Source organism: Spodoptera frugiperda, chromosome 7 (genome assembly GCF_023101765.2).
Source record: "Spodoptera frugiperda isolate SF20-4 chromosome 7, AGI-APGP_CSIRO_Sfru_2.0, whole genome shotgun sequence".
NCBI lineage: Eukaryota > Metazoa > Arthropoda > Insecta > Lepidoptera > Noctuidae > Spodoptera > Spodoptera frugiperda.
This window is the reverse complement of record NC_064218.1, coordinates 6,989,907-7,009,771: the sequence shown is the minus strand read 5'-3', so window position 1 is coordinate 7,009,771 and position 19,865 is coordinate 6,989,907. Positions and strand designations below refer to the sequence as shown.

The following is a 19,865-nucleotide window of genomic DNA, read 5'->3' as shown; positions in this document are numbered from 1 at the left end:
CATAATTATGTACACATATGCTTGTTGGTACTGACAAAACCAACGCTACTGGAATGAGTGAATATGTGCATAGATACGTCTATGAACCACACTTACATTTTCCAGAGCTACGGACTACCTAGCGAACTTACCGGGGCTCTAGCTTGAAAAGCAGGAGTAGGAACGGTGTGGTTTTTAGTCAGTAAGAGTCTGACTGTCCCTCTCGACTCGCCCAAGGCAGGAGAAGACACAGGTGATTCCACCCAAATAAAACAAAAACTTACATTTTATATAATTTAAGAACTATTAATTTTTATTACCAATATAAGATAACTAGGTAGTTAGTTTTTAAGTAAGTACTTAAAAACTGTTATATCCCATTTGAGTATCAGTTTTGAATACCAATCCTTCCAATATTTATAGCGCATTAAATTCCATGTATTCTTCATGGAATTTAATCGAATAGTCTAGCCTTCGAGTCGTAAAAAACAAATGAATATTTTAAACAATAACATAGAGATAAAATCATCAATTTGTACCCAATATTAAGTAAAAATTGCCGATAAACGTTATAGAAAAAGAATTCAATATAATATATTATCTTCGCATCTTATGACAAGAACATATTTCATAAGATCAACCAAAGAAATGTTCGCTCAGTATTATTACGTAGAATTCTTGGACAATTTGTCGAAGAAAAATTGAAAATATAAGTTCTCTATTTGCATTACGGGATTGCGACGGGACCCTCTGCAAATAGGAGTTGAGAAAACTGGACGACCGATGATGTCCTCAATAACCGACCTCTTGGATCAGCCTGTATATTGCTAGATGGATCGAATATTGCTTCACTGCTCTGCAAGTACTTTGGCATTTTACCTGTGTTTATGTATGTGTGGTTGGTTGATCTATGTTTATTGGTATATTTAGGAATGATTTGTGCAATTCGTTTGGTTTTCTTGTGTTATTATTTTACTTGTGGTCACGTTCATTAAATGTTAGGGCAGAATGTAAATCTTATAATGCTAACATCTTAATGACAAATCAACGAACGACCTGCTTAAGCCCGGTATCTTTGGGTATGCAGATGACAGCACAGTTGTTGAAAGGTATGTGTCCGATGCGACTAATTCTCTAAGAGAATCCATGGTCGAACGGTTGAATAAAGGCGGTCTCCGATTTAGACGCCATTGGTCAAGTTCAACGCTACCAAAACCCAGGCGTGTCTATTCTCTGCCAAACGGAGTCAATTTCCGCTGGCTCCTACCCGGAATGTGTCCGTCCAATATCGGATCATCTAGAGCTTCTTGGCGTAACTCTATCGCCAACGCTAAACTTCGGCTCTTATATAGAGTCGAAGGCGCACGGCTGGTAGGAAGTTGGGTATATTACTTCACACTGCTGAGCCTGTACCAAGTTTAGGTCATGTTTGGAGTACTGTTTCACCTTTGGGATCGGCTAAATACCAGCTGGATGCGCTCGAACACATTGAAAGGCGTGCCAAGAAGCTCATCAACGATGATGCGCTTGTTTCATCTTGAACACAGGCGCAAGGTTGAAGCCTTTCCGTTTTTTAACGGATACATTTCGGAGATGTGCGGGGGATTTTGATTCCTTAGTCCTTTCCATCATCGATCCACAAGACATTAGGCGTCACCGTTTCATGGTGGATATCCCACCCACTACGAAGCGCTTCGCTTCAAGCTTCCTTGTGCGAACTGCTAGGAGTGGAACGCCTTGCCGGAGTCTGTCTTTCCTGATGGGTATAACCTGGGTGTCATCAAAGCCCGAGTGAATAGGTTGCTTATGGGCAGACGTGCTCCATCGTAGGCCCCATCATCACTTACCATCAGGTGAGATAGCGGCCAAACGTCGGCCCATTTAACAATAAAAAAAAAAAAGAAATCCTCGATCTAAATTTATTCGTGAACTTTGAACTGTCAAAAATGTTTATTGACGTTTTTATTATTTAACTAAGACCCGTTACGGGTTTAGTTTAGGGTAGTACTTAATTAACTTACTTAATTAAGAGTAAAAATTAATTAGTTAGTAGACATTAAAATTTGTTGTAATTTATCTGATAGATTATTATAAAACATTACCTAGTTTTTTTATTTTCTAATGAAAACAAATACTTTTGTCGATATCTTGATTTGAAATATCACGTGACATCACTTCTAGGTACGTTTTATATTTACATAGAAATGACTTAGCTAGTTCACACTCCTAAACTTTGATCCGTTTTATCTTATTTAGTTATACGAAATAAAAATAAATAATCTTTATTTTTTTTAAAAAGAATTTTAATTTTAGACCCCGTCATCATCCCCATTGTACGTACTTATACACAACCATCAACTTGTGATTGATAAGACATCGCCACTAACTTTGTTGGCAACAAGAAAATAATAATATATTCATGAAATCTCAAGAGCAATTCGTTAAGGAAATCAAAAAGCTCTTTGTTCGTTGAAATTCAAAGTTTTCTTCTTATTAAAACGAAGTTGCAAGTTACGGTTCATGCTGTACCAACAACTGCATTTAATATTAAAACAGAAACAGTTTTGAACACTCTTTGTATTTCAGAACATTTGTTTGTGAATAATATAATCACAATGAATAAATTGAACTTTTATTTTTTGTGATTCTGTTATTTAGAAGTTGATTCTTTCATGTGTCCACGCGTCTGCGCTTGCTGCTCTTGTGTAAAGTCCCTCTGTGACTCGAAACTACTAGAGCTTTCTCTATTTATGTATGTGTGTAAGTCGTGATTTTTTTTAGGTAATTTAGTATGTCTCACGATAGTTATTTAAAAATTAATGTTAAGTTTTAAAAACATAATTAGGTACTTAGAATTAAAACTATATCGGGAAAGCGATACAAAAATAGCTATCTCATAAAACTAATGTATAACATAAAATAGAAACCACCCACTTCAACACAACATTCAGTTGATTTATTAAAAAAAAAATACCGCTTGTATCTCCAGCGAAGAAATTCTCCAAGAATACCAAGATAACATTAAGTTCTAAAGAACACAAAAACTGGACCGTTATTGATGATGAGAGCTCTCAATGTTAGAAAGAGAGGGTAGATAACAAAATGGCGCGCGATTTATTTCTTTGTACCCTCAGTTTGAGTGCAATGTTGCAGTTTTTACGCAGCGCGGCAGTGTCGCACGTGACTCCAAACTGTAACGACCTTTTTCTTGTTACAAGTGCAGCTCCATATTTCTTATTAAAGTGTTTACGACGTAGCCAATTTCGAAAGAAATACTAAACAGTCGGAAGTAATATGGGAGGATAAATTTATTATCAGCACGGTCTTGTTGTACCAATGTTGTTGTTTATTGGTTTAAGAGCAGGTGGTATTGCTTTTATAGTGAAAGATGTCTCTCAAGGCTTCGTTTGCATCTAAACGAATAGCTCTGGCTACTATATTTTTTACAAGACGTCTGGTGTTATGTTTACACGAAAATTTATCAAACTCGATTCACATAGGTACTTAGTTTAGTCCCAAAGCCTTACAAAAGTTCACTTTTGAATTTTGATTATTTGATTAAAGAGTTTCTTAAAATTTCTAGTACAATTTCCAATTTCAACAACTTCTTCTAAATTGTAAAGAATGCGTTACCTTCACCAACCAGTATAGTGACACTAAACAGTACAAGTAAGGGGTTAGTTTAGGTGCTACGTAACACTAAGTACCTTTTATTAATTATGGTCTAGTGAAAACAGTCATAATTCTAAATATCGTGATCACTAGCAAATTCAAATACAATAAACAGTTTAATCGTACAACGAACATCAAGAGCTCAAGGAAATTGAATTTCCTGCGGGGTATAAAATAATAAAGTTAATACCTACTGGAACTGGTGGCTATTTTCTAGGAACCCAACTCAATTTCCAACATTGTTAGATACATACGTGATGAGTTTTCTAGAGTTATCAGGAAAGCCAAACACATTCACATACGTTATAGTGTTACGGGATTCAACAACTTGTTATGTAATTATGTCAACTTGATCTCGTGGTTAGTTTGTATCAGACATAAATTATAAATGTAGTGTTATTCTATTATTAAAACTATCGTGTCACATTTTAACGTATTTAAGTTAGAAGGATTATTCACTAAACAGTTCAACGAGGTTACTCAACTGTACCCTTAGTACGAAATGTGAGCGCGTTCGGCCCTTTGATTGGCCGGCACGAATGAACCAACCAATAAGAGCGCTGAACGCGCTCTCGTTTCGATCTCGTTGAACGTAAAACAAAATCGTATTGAGCCCACTGGTTTCAAGGTACGCGAGGGACCGTCGTCTGGGCAGTTTGCACGACGGCCAAAGACGCGTTGAGCGCAGTCAACTCAGGAGATGTTCACATAAGGAGTTGGCGTGTAAAAGTATAACGTTACTCATTTTACATGGAGTGAACCAAAATGCGATATATCCTATAAGTATAGATACTTAGACGATATGTAACTAGAGATAGAGATCAAGATTTATACATGAGTAACAAGTTTCGAGAGATGGGAGTGTAAGACTGTAACATCGTCGTATAAAGTTCAATATTTATTATAAAAAAAAACCTGTTAGCCCATTTTCCCGACGACAAAGTTTGAAAAGTATCTAAGCAAAGAGAGAATATAATTTAAATTACGCACACGGTTGATTGCCGCAGAAATTGTACGGAAACAAAATTGATAGGCGCAATTCGAACAGAAAGACGGCTTGCTTCAAAAACTTTTGCAATTACATTCGCCTCGCGTCGTTCTAGTTTAAACAATGGAGTTTAATACATCATTGACTCTTTATCAAGACAGGTATTGTGATAAATTTTGGTCACTAAAATTTTACCTGTTTAGAGCTTGTTAGTAAGCCTACAGACGCTACATGTAACACTGTGATACTGCAACACGTTACATAACGCGGTATACATACGCGCAATTGTAGTGGCTGAAATGGTTACAAAATAAATAATGAAATAAAACACTGTAAAAATCATGTTTTTATTTCACGTGAACTAACTATGGTACTGTATGGTCGGGCTTCAAAATAAATGAAAAATTAAGTTTATTTTACTTTTTTTTATTGCTAAACTATGTATATGAGTTACGAATCAAAACTACTAAACGATAAATTGTAAGGTACAAAACAATATTTTTGTACTTTGCAATTATCATTTGTTTTATTAATTTATCCAGTGTACTCAACATGTTCCTAACAGAGACAGTAAACAACTGACTATGGTACTGTAACAACAACGTTACAGTATCATGTAGCGTAACATCTGTTGTGTCTTAGCTGAAATCGAGACTTTGCACACGTTAATTAATACTATCTTTAACTTAGCTAGAAGTAGAACGCGAAACAAGTTGATAAACAAATAAGTTGCAAGTTACAAGTTACATTGCAGGATACACTCGTTGAAGACACTATCTCAAGTGTAAATATAAACTTAAGCTGTGTGTTCTTTGAAGTAATAACTTATGTTTGTAACTGAGATATAGTACGACTTCTAGTTATCTTATAAGCACAGGGTGTGTTGTTATTTGTAAAGAAGTTATCATATGGAATGGTGTGTATTTCAATAATAGTCTATAAGAAAAAATATGTAAAAGATCGAAATGTACCTAAACAGCAAATAACTGGAAATGAAATAATAATATTTAAGTATGGAGAGGAAGCGAGGCAACCTGGCCTTCTAATTTCTAATTTTAAAATTGAAATCGCCTACCCGCATTGAGCAAGCGTGGTGATTAACGTTTTGGTCAGCAGTGGCCACTAATAGGCTGTTGATGTGTGTGTGATCTGATGGAGAGGCTACGTAATGGCTACAATTTTATATAAAACACTGATATGCTGTACGCTACATTGTTGTAAACGGACTTACACTTTGTCCTTTTAAAACAATCCCCTTACACTAGGGGTTTCTACTGTCTCGTGGGTGCGTTTACAATCATACAAGTTAACACACACACGATAATCACAGGTCAAATCCTAACCTTAGAAACTAATAAGCAAAAGTCGTTTGATCCTACACAGCTTTGTAATAAAACAGTTACATAAAGATCCTATTATAGTTTCCCTGAACCGAAAATCCAAAGCAACGTGCAACCCGAACTGTTACACTATTAAACCAGTACATAGAACACATAAGAAATAGAATCCAGATGCGTTCTCAGTTCTCATGCACACTACATTTCTGAGTTCAGTAACATTATCTGCACGTTGAGAATGTCATTTGCTTAATGAAGCTAAGGAATTATGAAAGGGGTTCCCAGCTTTGTAGCAATTTCAATTACAAAAGGATTTTGTATACAATGCGCTTGTGCTATTGAAATATTTTTATGTTTGTTGTTTCTGATTTTCTGTAAGACATTTTTGTGTACGATGTTTTTGTTTTCAGACTGTGTTTTTTAGTTTTTCTACGATGATTCTGAAATGTTCTGTGTTAAGGTAAGCGTCCACAGGCCCTCATCGTAGGCATCGCACGCATCGTTCGCATTCTGTATGATATAGGCATAGCACGCATCGCATATAGGTATTGTTATTGTTATTTTTTATAAGTGGAACTATGTGACAGTTTCCACTGATATTAAGCTGTGCGAAGAAGATGCGCAGTTTGAGTATGCTATGTATCGATAATAGGGAAGCCATCCATAGCACATATCTATAGCACGCATCTTTCCATATAAAACACATAGCTTACCTGAGTCCGTTTCCAACAGTGCTAAGCTATGTATACCAATGAATATGATTGGTGGAAGCCAAACGCATCCACAACAACGTAGCATAGCATATCTCTGGTGGAAAAGCACCCTAATATTAATGGTGGTTTAATATGTGATTTGTGGAGAGAATTAAGGCCAGTAATTCTCACAGTCCATAACAAACACATTACTATTACGTCACTGAATCTCCTGCATTTCGGAATTACAATCGATTTCGACGAACAATGAGTGAAATATCAGCATTGGCTTTTGTTCCAAAACAGCCGGTATTATCGGAATGCGTACAGTTCGAGTATTTCAATGGTAACGGTTCAATTTCTTAAAAGCTGTATGGCGGTACTTCATTAGTTTTCTCTCGGCATCTGTGACCCGCATTCGTGATTGTTTGCGCCGTGACTCCTGCCCTGCATCGCTTCCACGGCTTTACACCCTCTTCATTAACAAAGATTTTACGATTACGACTTTCTAGACATAAAATAACTTACTTATTTGTGAATATAATAACTGTACTATATTTAATGTAACATGGAGCAATAAGAACATTTTATTATTATATCCAGGTAGATAGAAAATGTTTTAACTCTAGAACATACAATGGAAATAATATCTGTCCAAGTATACCTAGGCCCATTTATTGTTTGGTCTCCAGCATTAACGAAATGGCCGTCAAATAATATTTACAATGGAAAGTTAGGGAATTAATTGTAGAATTCTGGCAGGCTCCACATTGAACAGGTAGCGAGCATCCCGGGGGAGCTTTCGCAGCCAAATTCCACCAAACTCCACCAAACTCCGGTTGAATGTGAAAACTTTGCGGGAAATTCTCACAACCGACGAGTTTTTGCTTTAATTCGTATAACTAAAGACCCGTAAAGATTCTTTGATTAAGAAGAATTGATAACAATTCGCGTAGTTTTAATGAAATTTGTGGAAACTTGACCGTCTGTTTCTTTGAGAACTACAGAGTTGTACAGACAGAGCAAAGATTACGCTGCCATTGTTGTGGTCGACACTTAGTGGCCATGTTTTCCTTGTTTATGGAGCAATCAATGTCAGCACCTGATACCGCATAAAGCCACAATGTCGTGCCATAACAATGGGGTGTTATGTTTAATGTGCGCCATGTTGAATAATTGGGGTAACAATAATTATATCGAACTCTGTTTACCGAGCTAATTATATACGTGGACAAAGGTATTGTGTTACATTGCTAAGGGAATGTTTACAAGTTATGAATAAAAAGTACAAAACTGTAATTTATATTAGGAGTTATAAGTAAACAGAATCATTACAATTGTTACAATAGTCGAATTACGTAGTTTTGTTTACCAAACAACATGATTGACTCTAGTTTCGTTCAGTAAAACCAATCAATGTCCTCGTCACACGCTTATTTGACATTATATACCTTTTATTATCTGAACAGAGAGGGTAGAATCATGCCATGTCTTCTCCCGCCTTGGGTGAAGCGAGAGGAAGAAGACTTAAAAGCATTACTGCCTAAAAAGCACCCCGTTTCTACTCCTAGTAAACCACTAGGTAATCCGCAGCTCCGTTGTTTAACATCCCTAACAATGAGCAAACTCTTATTATGTGGCCTTAAATGTACCTAACTTAGTGACGAGTAATCTTCATAAGAAAGTTTTATGCCACAGAAACGACCAAAGTATTATTTATCTCATTAAATTAATGAGTGAAGAGTTAAGTAAATATAATAAAAAACGAAACAGAACGATCCATAGCGTGTATCTTTATTTCCCTGTTGGGTACGTGACCGTAAACTTTGGAACTCTGTCGAATGGAAAAACTTTATTTATATTTGAGTTGGGAGCGCGGGTTTGTGAATACTAAATCAGATTGGCATAGGATGCGGAGTAACGTTATATTTCATCTATCATCTGCGTTTCTTAGGAATGTTTGGGTGAATTCAGAAACTATGTTTTAATGTAAATACATAGTTTGTTTGAAACTTAGGAATAATGTTTTTCGAAGGTTAAGTGGAACTTTACAACAGTTTTGTTTATTAACATTTTTGTTCATATCTTTGAAGCTTGATTATTGAAAATTAAAAAGTTAGTTTGTTGTTATTGAATCAATGACGAATGGTACCCAATATGCAAACCAAAACATATACCAAAAGCAGAATATTATCAGTTATGCACTAAGTTCTAAGTTTAATTCCAAAGAACCAATGTTTCGATATTATTATTTGTATAGTCTATCTTATCTGTAACTAATACATCATCCAATGTTCTCCCGCCTTGGGCGAGGCGAGAGGGAGTGTCAGACTCATACAGACTAAAAACCACCCCGTTCCTTCTCCTGGTAAACCCGCTAGGTAGTCCGCAGCTCCGGATCTAACTACCTTAACATTACTACTACAACTTAGTAGCGCTCCTATATTGTGCATGTTCAGATGTCAACTTCCATTTAGAATTTTTGTTTATCTTATTCAAAAAACCCCGTGAAGCTACACTTTTAATAAATTCAATTTAGCTCCCAGTTTTACCGCAATGTTTTTGGACAGAATAGCTTTTGTTTGGCGATGGATGGTCTCAATAAAATTCGCACTGCAATATATTATGAGTCTCGTGTTGAAAATGCAATTTAATTTAATAGCTGTATCGTTTTCTACCCTTTTTTATACGATAGTTGTGGAAAAATGTAACAAAATTAATCTGTTTATTCATTCTGGAGAAAAGTTTGGTTGTAAATACGATTTAATTGCAAATAGCGGAAGACTTTTTTATGGAATAGGGGCAGATGAGTAGACTGTCACCTGATGGTAAGCGATCAGTGCCACCAATGGACACCCGCAACACCAAAGGAGTCACAGGTGCGTAGCCAGCCTTTGACTTTTTTATTGGCTATTAACTCTTTTAATTACTATATTTGACATTGTTTCGACATTTGTATTTGGATTGAAAGTAAGTACTACCTATCTGATCACGCATTTATCCACTTTGATACAGAAGAATTACAACATCAATTTCCGTAACGATCCTCTTTCAAAAGTAACGAAAAGTTTTCAAATTTGATAGCACACGTGTAGTGAGTCCTATATACACCATAATGCAATATATAAAGCAAACAATACCTAAATAAATAGGTCAAGTTGACACGAATATGACGATAGAAAAGCCGGCAGGAAAGGATTTTGTTTATTCTTTCGACAAAGGAATTAGGGAAGATACAAATTGGGAAATATTCCGTTTAGCCCGCCCACTGTCTTCGATTCGTTATTGCGTTCTCACTCCATTAGTCACACGCTCTCTCTTTGATTCTATATAAAGGAAATGGTTTTATGCAATATCAAGTTATGCCCAATAAAACGTAATAAGGATGCCGCCGAACTTTCCGATCTTTTTGTCTCAATTGTTTCGGTAATTTCGTTTTTTTTTTTTTGTAATTTGTCGTTCTATGTTTATTTTTTCGTTCGTTTGGTATAATGTGACTTCTATGAATAAAATTGACGATACAATTTTGTGGGTCCTATATTGCAAATTCAAACGCATATTATGCTACCCAGTGAAATATCACGGAGTTGCAGTTTGCAGTAGATACTTTTGATAATCCTGCTGTTTTCAGGGTATTTTGTCTTAGCTTCATAACGCAGTGTCACATCACTTGCTATGAATATACGTATGTACTTAAATTTTGTATTTAACCCTTTAAATAAAAACAGACTTAATGTTAAGTTTATTGCATTAAGTTGAGACTTAGGACGCCAACCATGTAAAGAAAGGTCAGAATGAAATTCAAGGAACATAATTTGCATAACAGGGTATACAGACAAGAATAGGCAGAGAAAAAATATTTCATCTTTTCCCTGCCTTTCTAAGGGTTGAAATACAATAAGAATTTTGTTCGGTTTTAATTTCATAATGTTAATAAGATTAAAATAACAACGTCATCGTCTGACGAAGTTAGAAGCCCTTTATTGTTTCTTGAATCGAGTTTTATGAAACTTAAGTAGAAATTATTAATAGAAATTTTGCTACAGACTTCATTTTGTGAGCGTAACTATACTTCTTTAGTTTATTATTATATTATTGAACAATACTCTGAAGTAGTTTTATACTTAATTGTAAAATAGAGTAGATGACTGGTTTTTTTTTATTGTCTTATATGGTTGTTTGTTTATAATATTACTAGCGGAGCCCGCGAACTTTATTTCGCCTTGGAATTTTCAATACGCTTGTTTTTCTTACATAATTAAGAATCTTTTTCTAATAATAACAAACCCAACAAAAAAGGATTAGCGAAATTGGTTCAGTTGTTCTGGAGATTTGTGCTTAACAACACATTCACTGATTCATTTTTGTATTCTGTGCGATGACGGTGTAATTATCGGATCTACGTTTAATTCATTTCGACTTTAAAACTATTCGGAAAAAGGCATATTCGAATACTTTCTATCTCTACTATTTTACCTGATAGTCTCCCCTGGTGACACAGCTGAGCAAGGTCCCTGTGTCGTTGGTGAAGTCCACGTGATGAGGTGGTTCCAGGATACTCGGTGCTCGTCGCGGCTCCGGGGACGCTCGCACTGCTGCAACAAGAGAAGACTAGGTTCAAATTCTGTTTTACATTCTGTGTACACAGAGGTTATCTTCCTCGCGGCCCGAGCGATCAAGCCAAGACCGTCGTCCCGTTCCAAGTCATGAAACCATGAACTCTTTCCAGATTTCGACTTTGAAGGCTGCAGTCGAGGCACTACTTGTGTCCCGATGCTACTCGTTGGCAGGGTGAGTGCATACCGAGCACCGCCCTTGTTTCTCCGCCACATTCTCTGCTACATTCAGACAGATGGGTGGTAAAAAGATCCCGCGGAAAAAGGTACTGCAACAGTTACTACTACAGTTGCTGGTACTGTTACTGGTACGCTACTACAGTTGCTGCAACAGTTGCTGCAACAGTTACTGATACAGTTACTGCAACGTTACCACTAAGTTGTTGCTACAGTTGCTGCTACAGTTACTGCAACAGTTGTTGGTACAGATGCTGTTACATTTAGTACTACAGTTGCTGGTACTGTTACTGCAACAGCTACTGCTACAGTTGCTGCAACAGTTGATGCGACAGCGGCTGGTACAGTTACTGCAACAGTTGTTGCTACAGTTGCTGCTATAGTTACCGCAACAGTTGTTGGTACAGATGCTGTTACATTTAGTACTACAGTTGCTGGTACTGTTACTGCAACAGCTACTGCTACAGTTGCTGGTACAGTTGCTACTACCGTTGCTGCAACCGTTGATGGCATAGTCGCCGCTACAGTTACAGTTACAGTTACCGTTACAGTTACTGCAACAGTTGATGGTACAGTTACTGTTACAGTTACTGTTACAGTTACTGCAACAGTTGATGTTACAGTTACTGTTACAGTTACTGCAACAGTTGATGTTACAGTTACTGTTACAGTTACTGCAACAGTTGCTGGTACAGTTGCTACTACCGTTGCTGCAACCGTTGATGGCATAGTCGCCGCTACAGTTACAGTTACAGTTACCGTTACAGTTACTGCAACAGTTGATGTTACAGTTACTGCAACAGTTGCTGGTACAGTACAATAATAATTTAAAACCGACTGGAAAATCTATATCCCTATATTGATAGTACGATGACGTAATCATATTAGAATTTGGAGTGGGATGTTTACCATTAGGTTTAGTGATATTTTTATCTAAATCCTACAACCTAAAATTTTTAGAGATAAATATCGTACTAATATTATAAAGGTAAAAGTTTGTTTGTTTGGATTTTTGTCCGTTAATCACGCTGAAACTACTGACCGGATTTGTGATGTAATTTGGTATACAGATAGGGTATATTCCATGCTGCCTTGGGTGATAGGATACCTTTTATCCCATTGCAACGCGGGCGAAGCCGCTGGCAGAAGCTAGTGGAAAATAAATAGATCTTAACATTTTACCTACGCAAAACATCTATCAAAGTACTACAATAGGTTCATTCGAGTGATAACATAGATTTTCCTGTTATCACCAAAGCAAACGGGAGGCAAAATATAGACGAATAAAATATTACTACGAAGTGAAAGTGTTCGTGATATTTCTTGTTGACACATTCCTATAGTAGGGTAGGTAAATAAGTATTTTTACAAGGAAAACGAGATTTCATTGAGCTCCCTTTGTTTACATTGAAGTTTTTGTTTGTGTACATACCTAAAAATAAATGAAAAAGTTTGTTTGACATGTTTTGTTGTAGTATACAATGGTAAACTTTATGTTCAACTTCATTAAACTTTTTGTAACTATTTTCTTCTTTTTTTAATGTATAAATAAGTTTTTCTTAGATACTCGTAGGTGTCTTTTACTTTTAAGACACGGAACGGCCACCGCAGAATAGATGACGCCAAGTAGGGTTGATCGTAAATGCCGACAACGTAATGGGTTACCAGGGCTCCAGCTCCGACCTAAAGCAAGTGTAGGAACGGGTGGGTTTTAGTCAATAAAAGTTTGTCACTCCTTCACACCTCACCCAAGGCGGGAGAAGTCATTGAATGATTTCCCTCTCAAAAAAGAAGATAAGGTACGATAACTTTAAACGAACGAAAACCTGTGTACATTCCAGCTTTAGATTGATGATAAAGCTTCAATGAAACACAAAGATAATATATACAAAAAATTAACTAATTACCTAGATTAAAAGGTTACGTGCTACAAACAATCTTCACATTAACCTACGTGTTCCTTTACCCACACAAACGTAGTTAAACTAACGTAACGAAGCTCAGTTAACTACATTGGTTAAATGATAAAATCTACTTAAACGAGAACCTCGTTTGATAGCACGACTTGCATTTAACTTATCGATTTTATCTATGCAAACTTTAAACTAGTTCCTGGGTTACTCACAATGGAGGGTTAGCGTGCTTTTCCACCAGAGATGTGCTATGAAGATGTAATAGCTAAGCTGTGAAACTACCTATATAAACCGTTTCCACCAATACTTAGTTATGTAGCTGTGCGAGTAAGATGTGCTATGAAGATGCTCTGCCCGAAAGTAGCTGTGTCAGAAAAATGTGCAGGTCGAATATGCGATGTATCGATAGAAGGGAAGCCATCTATAGCACACATCCATAGCACGCATCTTTCCATAAAAAAAACATAGATTAGCTCAGTCCGTTTCCATCAGTGCTCAGCTATGTGTACCAATGAATATGATTGGTGGAAGCCAAACGTATCCACTTCAACGCGGTAAAGCACATCACTGGTGGAAAAGTACTAGCGGTTTTATACTCTGTCACGTGGTGTAGAGTTGTCAACTTGACCTTCGCATTAGTTCTAGGGAGACACAAATAACTTAGATACTCAAAAAATGGAAGTCATCAATCCACCCTGTGTAACGGTCAATATTAATTTCAATCCAAAATCCTTGGAGTAAGATCAGTTATTATTTCTGGTCTGTTTTAGTGGCGTGATTGAAGCTCTTATTTATCCGAGTGCTAAAAACATCATGTTTTTTTTTTGGATGGGGAAAATAATCTAATGACACAGTGTCAGACTCTTACTGACTAAAAATCACCCTGTTCCTACACCTGCTGTTTGAACCGGAGTCCCGGTAAACCTGCTAGGTAGTTCGCAGCTCCGGAATAACTCAGGATGATGAAATAGCATAACTAAACGTGATACTGAGGTAAAGCCCCTCTTGGTATGAGGCAGTTCCACACGACACGTCACGTAGTTTAGAATTATCTAGTCGGCCATTAGGGCCAAACTTTACATTAAGCCTGCAGGATATTCCTGCACTGTAGTGTACTTAGTTCACTTGTAAGACGAAAATAGTACATCCTAAACATAGGAAATGCTCATTTATACATAATCAAAGATCCTTCGCTCGCTCCGCTGCAAAGACCCTTTCTTTTTTGTTGATTTCTTGTTTTCTAATAGGTAGATGGTACACAATTTTGTTTATAGAGTGTGCAAAACAACTCATAAGACAAATTTCAATATGGTGTCTATAGCCTATCTTTTGATGGAGCCTATAATCAGGAATTAATTAAGTAGTCGCCAATATTTTAAACCTTCTTTAAAAATAGTTTTTATTCATTAGTGTTTACGTTTTCGTTTTTCTTTTCTTTTTTTTCTCATAGACCACAAGGCCACAATAAGTAAAAGTGTATTTCAGAGTTTGTCGCGTATACTTAGTCCACTTATTGTCGGGCGTGGAAATTGTAATGGTTCCCTTGGGCGGTTGTGGATGTGACGTGACGCGTTACGGTAGCCCTCACAATGTTTTTGTCCGAAACATTCCGGGAACACGTCTAAAGTCAACATTGTTAGGAAAATAATTTCATTAGGTAAGCGGAATTCTAAATATAGGGAGTATAGGAAGGAAAACTGGGATGTGAAAAGTGGAAAGTTTTTAACGTATTTTTATCTGCTAAAAGTTTGAACATGTTGAATTTTTGCCTAACGTAATTTATTGATAACATATAAGTATCTCCTCTTTAATAACTGACAACAAATTTGCCCAATGCAATATGATTTGATTAAATTCTGACCATTATTATAGGCCTTCGTAATAAAGCCCAATTATGTACTGATTGTAGGTACAACATAAATGTCATATTACAATACTCAGTACCGAGTAATTTGACACCAATGTGAAGTTAATATCGCCCACTAAAATCTAGCCGTTGGTAAATTAATTCGGAATTCGAAACTGATAGCTGGCCGAACAGAATTTACTTCCTACATTTGTAATTTAGACAAACATTTCATTCGTAAATTGAATTTGGAAAATGCTCATTGTATAGATTGATTCGAATTACGAAAATTGACAGCGTGTAGGATTGTCGTTGCAACTAAATTATTTAATGTTGTTGAATAATTTTATTAAATGTTAGGTGTTATAAGTTTATCATTGGCTTTGTCATGTTAAAATATTCTCGATCGAAAGATGATTAAAATAAACAGCTACAAAATAAATATTTTATATTTATTTTAGTTTGGACTTTTAAAGTATCATTGGTTGGTTAATTATTTCTTCCATGCACCTAAGTATTATATTTACAAAAATCAGAGTTGTTTTTGTTATTGTATGTTTATATGTCTGAAATATTTTTAAAACCTAGAGTAATTGTGTCGAAACTTGATTAAACTAAAACTTGACAAACAACATTAGCGTAACCTAGCTTACTATGTATATTATTTGAAACCTGTAATAAAACAATACAAAACAGACCAATCCATTCCACCTCATTTGTCGCACTCTTCAAAAATAAAAATAGAAACAAATCCCTTCCAATCTATGGACACGATACTGGCACACAATAAGGCATTTACCTATAGGGCTGTGCACAATAGCCCACTCGGAGGCGGTCACAGACCGCATCGTTCGATTTCCGTTTAATTTCGCGACAACCGCGACTGCCTGCCTGTCTGTCTGTCCGTCTTCATATACAGGTATAAGCTTCCATTGGTACACAGAACTACACATCGAGCTATACAAAACCAGTATAACCTGACCGTCGAATGTGTGGAAAGACCATACAAAGCTAGACCAAGATAAACTGGTTTGGATCGCTTGATGTGTACATCGAGTTGACTAATCGTGTTATAATGAACGAATTGAAGCGGAATAGAGGCGTCAGGGGACGATTAGGAGGGAATATCTGACGCGATGATTTGTTTATTTCTGTCTCGATAGAACTTAGTTCTTGATTTAATATGGGGGGATGTATTTTTGAAAGTTATGTATCTAGGAACCTACCTACGTATGTAGGAACACGAGAAGTAATGTTTTGAATGACATCAAAAAATGACTAAAAATCACGGATAACGTACGTGTGTAACGTCAATGGAGAAAAGCTCTACTAATTTCGAGTCACAGAGGGATTCCTCGTCATGAGCATTAAGCTGCGCGATATCGTATTCGTACGATATACGTATATTAATTTACGTGAGTAAACAGTAAACAGTTTCAGTAAAAAGTAAACAGTTACGATAGGATTTAAGAAAAACATTTGAAAAAAATAAACATAAATTTAAGTCGATTTGTAGGTCACATCTAACTGCTAGAGTCGTCAAGTTTTAATTTATGTTCTATGTAAAAAAAACTTTTAATTTGATATATGGGCATCATTAGGAAAAACTCGGTATATATGAGTCCCATAGGAAATTATGGTGGTCGTTATAATTAAAAAAACATGCGTATTACATTATAATTACTGTATTTTTGTAACTACTTCTACATATTTATTTATTTATTTATTGCTACATGCAAAGGATTATGCGCCCGACTAAAGGTCATGACATTGCACTTGGTTGTATTAAAATGAAGTTAATTTATATTACTCCATTGGTACAAAGCATCAATATCTATCTGTTAATTTTTCCACACCATAAATGAGTTTAAGATCGTCAGCATACAATAGACACCTCGCGTGCTTAAAACACGATTCTAGGTCGATTACCATCAATCCAAACAGTAGAGGGCCCAAAATTGTTATGTTTGTCTTTGTGTAGGTAAATAATTCGAATATCGAACATAGAAAGAAACGGAATCGAAATATCTTTAAAATACAATAAAATATTATAATCAAGTACCCTATATCTTACCATTAATTAAAAAAACAAGATTACTTATTTAAAACAACCTCTAAATTCAAATTTAATTCCAAAAACAAATAAACACACACGCCACCATTATAACCAGCCAGTCAACAAACAAGCAGAGCTGCTCAAACACTACCTATACACACAGAGTACAGACGGAAGCGTCACAGACAGCCCGTATCTACATCCGAAGCTATTCCGAACCAGACCGACTGCATCCGAGCACCGACACTTTACAATAAGGATGTTACTTCAATCACCTGCAATATACAGGGTGATAGCAAAGCGTGTGTGCTGCAAGAATGCGTCTATTTTATCGTCATTTGCGCTTTAAAGCTAGAGATGTGTTAGGCAGGTTTGTGCTTCAGTTCTAGTTGGTAATGTGTTGGAAAAGAGTTTGGATATTTAAGATTTGTCATCACCAATCCTCATTCCATAGGTGCCGCCTTAAGGCCTGATTAAGCGCTTTCTGATAAACCTTTGGCGTCACTAGTTTGGTGTGTTAGTAGACGAAATTATTGAAATTAAAATTAATATTTTATATTGGTAAAAATATAATTCGACGGTAAATTCATAAAATCAATTACATAACCAAAAATACAAAAGCAAAAGTATTTGACATATCTTATCGGAAGAAAGTCAGAATATTAAAAATAAATATGGCAGAGAAATGAAAGTAAATATATAAAATTACAATAAAATATACATAATAAATAAAATAATAAGATATACGTAGGTAGGTAAGTAGCCAACGGACCTATTTTGTGTTGTGTTGTTGTTGTGGGATAAAAGGCGTGACGATGCACACCGTATCACACCTTAATAAAAACATTACATATGTATTCATCATTACTCAAAAACCCTCAAAAACATCTTCATAAATAGTCACAGAATGGAAGTGACAAAATAAACTTTAGAAGCCAGCAACAAACATTAAGAAAAACAATAAAACGGTTTGCTTCCTAATAAAAACTCGTAGTTTCTGTAGCCACAATTAGTAAGAGCAATCAGTTTTATAGTAGACTCCTTGCAATGCTAATTAATTGGAGGCCCCGTCTCTAATTGCCGCATTTATAGGACGGAGATCAGGAGCGAGAGAACGGAAAACCATAGCGCTTATTTTACTTTCATTTATTTATTTATTTCTTCTGTTTATTCATTTTTATTCCTGTGTTGGACGAGGAATAGATACGTAGGTGTTTAATTTTTCTTGTGATTTAGTTAAGGAAGTTCATTTGAACTTTTAAGACTTCTTTCTAACAGATTCACACGAATAGTGACTAAATAGTTAACAGCTAACATAATAATACAAATATTTTGCATATCAAGAACTGCAGTCAATGAAAAAGAATTAAAAACTTCTTTGTCTGCTACTATCTGTCTATCTTGCTATGTTGGCTACTTACCTACCTTTTTTTCGAAGGAGGAAAATCATCCAATGACTTTTCCTGCCTTGGGTGAGGCGAAAGGGAGTGTCAGACTCTTACTGACTAAAAACCACCCCGTTCCTTCTCCTGCCTTGAGCCAGAGCTCAGGTAACCTGTTACATTGTCAATAGCTCCAGAGGCTACTTACCTACCCACGCTTTAAATCTATCTTGCTTTGTTATATACAAAAATTGAATCTGGATGACGTATAAATATTGTTTGAAGTTACTTTAGTTCGCACTAACTAATAAAACAATTCGAACGACACCCTGATATCTAAAAATAACACTTAATTTCTCATTTCTTGTATAATTTCATTCGACAAGTATTATAAATCAGCAATCGGATTTGTAAGAGTTCCACGTTCACCTTCCACAAAGGAATAATGTAAGCACACTATAAAATGTCACCATAAAATAGATAGAACATTATTTATTAGGGTTCGAACGAAGATTAAAATCATTGGGCTTCTATTATTCATAGTGCTTTATCTTGAGATATTAAATCTTTGTAAAGGACCTTCTACTTAGTTTTATAAGGAACTGTAAAGGAATTTTCCATAGAACAGCTATTGCTATTCATAATATACTCAATAGGATAAAATTTTCCACTGGTAATATAACTCTATTGGATCTTAAATTTTTCCACCATTAACCTACTTTAATAAATCTACCTATGGCATCTGAAGAAATCATTTAGTCTCCTCCTCTTTAAAATTTATTTTTTTATCTGTCGTCCATAATGTCATAATCACTATGTAACAATTATGATTGGTCAGTAAAAGACTACCAATCACAGTGCATGATGTTTGACAGGACTATTGCTTTTTTTAATAAGGAGGTAAGGTTTTATTTCGCCGAATTCATTTGAATTTCGAAATCATTTATGAATAAACAATATCATAATTTAATAATCTGGAATCTCAATTTAGAAAGTATCATGTTTCTTGAGCCTGTTGTTTCTTTTGTAGCGGTTTATATTAAATGTTATTCTTATTATAGAATTAATATTGTTTTCTTTGCAAACATTTTTATATTCTCTATTTATTAAGAATAGAATTAATTTTACGTTAGTAACAACGACTTATAGAACTTTAGTATATTTTCCACGGAACATTCTACAATTATCTTTGTATAATATTCAGCTA

The 19,865-nt window shown here is 35.6% G+C and overlaps 1 protein-coding gene across 1 annotated transcript in view; it reads right to left on the bottom strand.

Annotated features, from left to right (window-relative positions):
• Window positions 1–19,865, bottom strand: part of LOC118266075 (cell adhesion molecule Dscam2) — a 240,666-nt gene that overhangs the window by 75,257 nt on the left and 145,544 nt on the right. Inside the window, exon 3 of the mRNA XM_050694620.1 lies at window positions 11,145–11,263. Within this exon, the coding sequence (XP_050550577.1) occupies window positions 11,145–11,263 (119 nt within the window). The remainder of the gene's footprint in view (window positions 1–11,144; window positions 11,264–19,865) is intronic.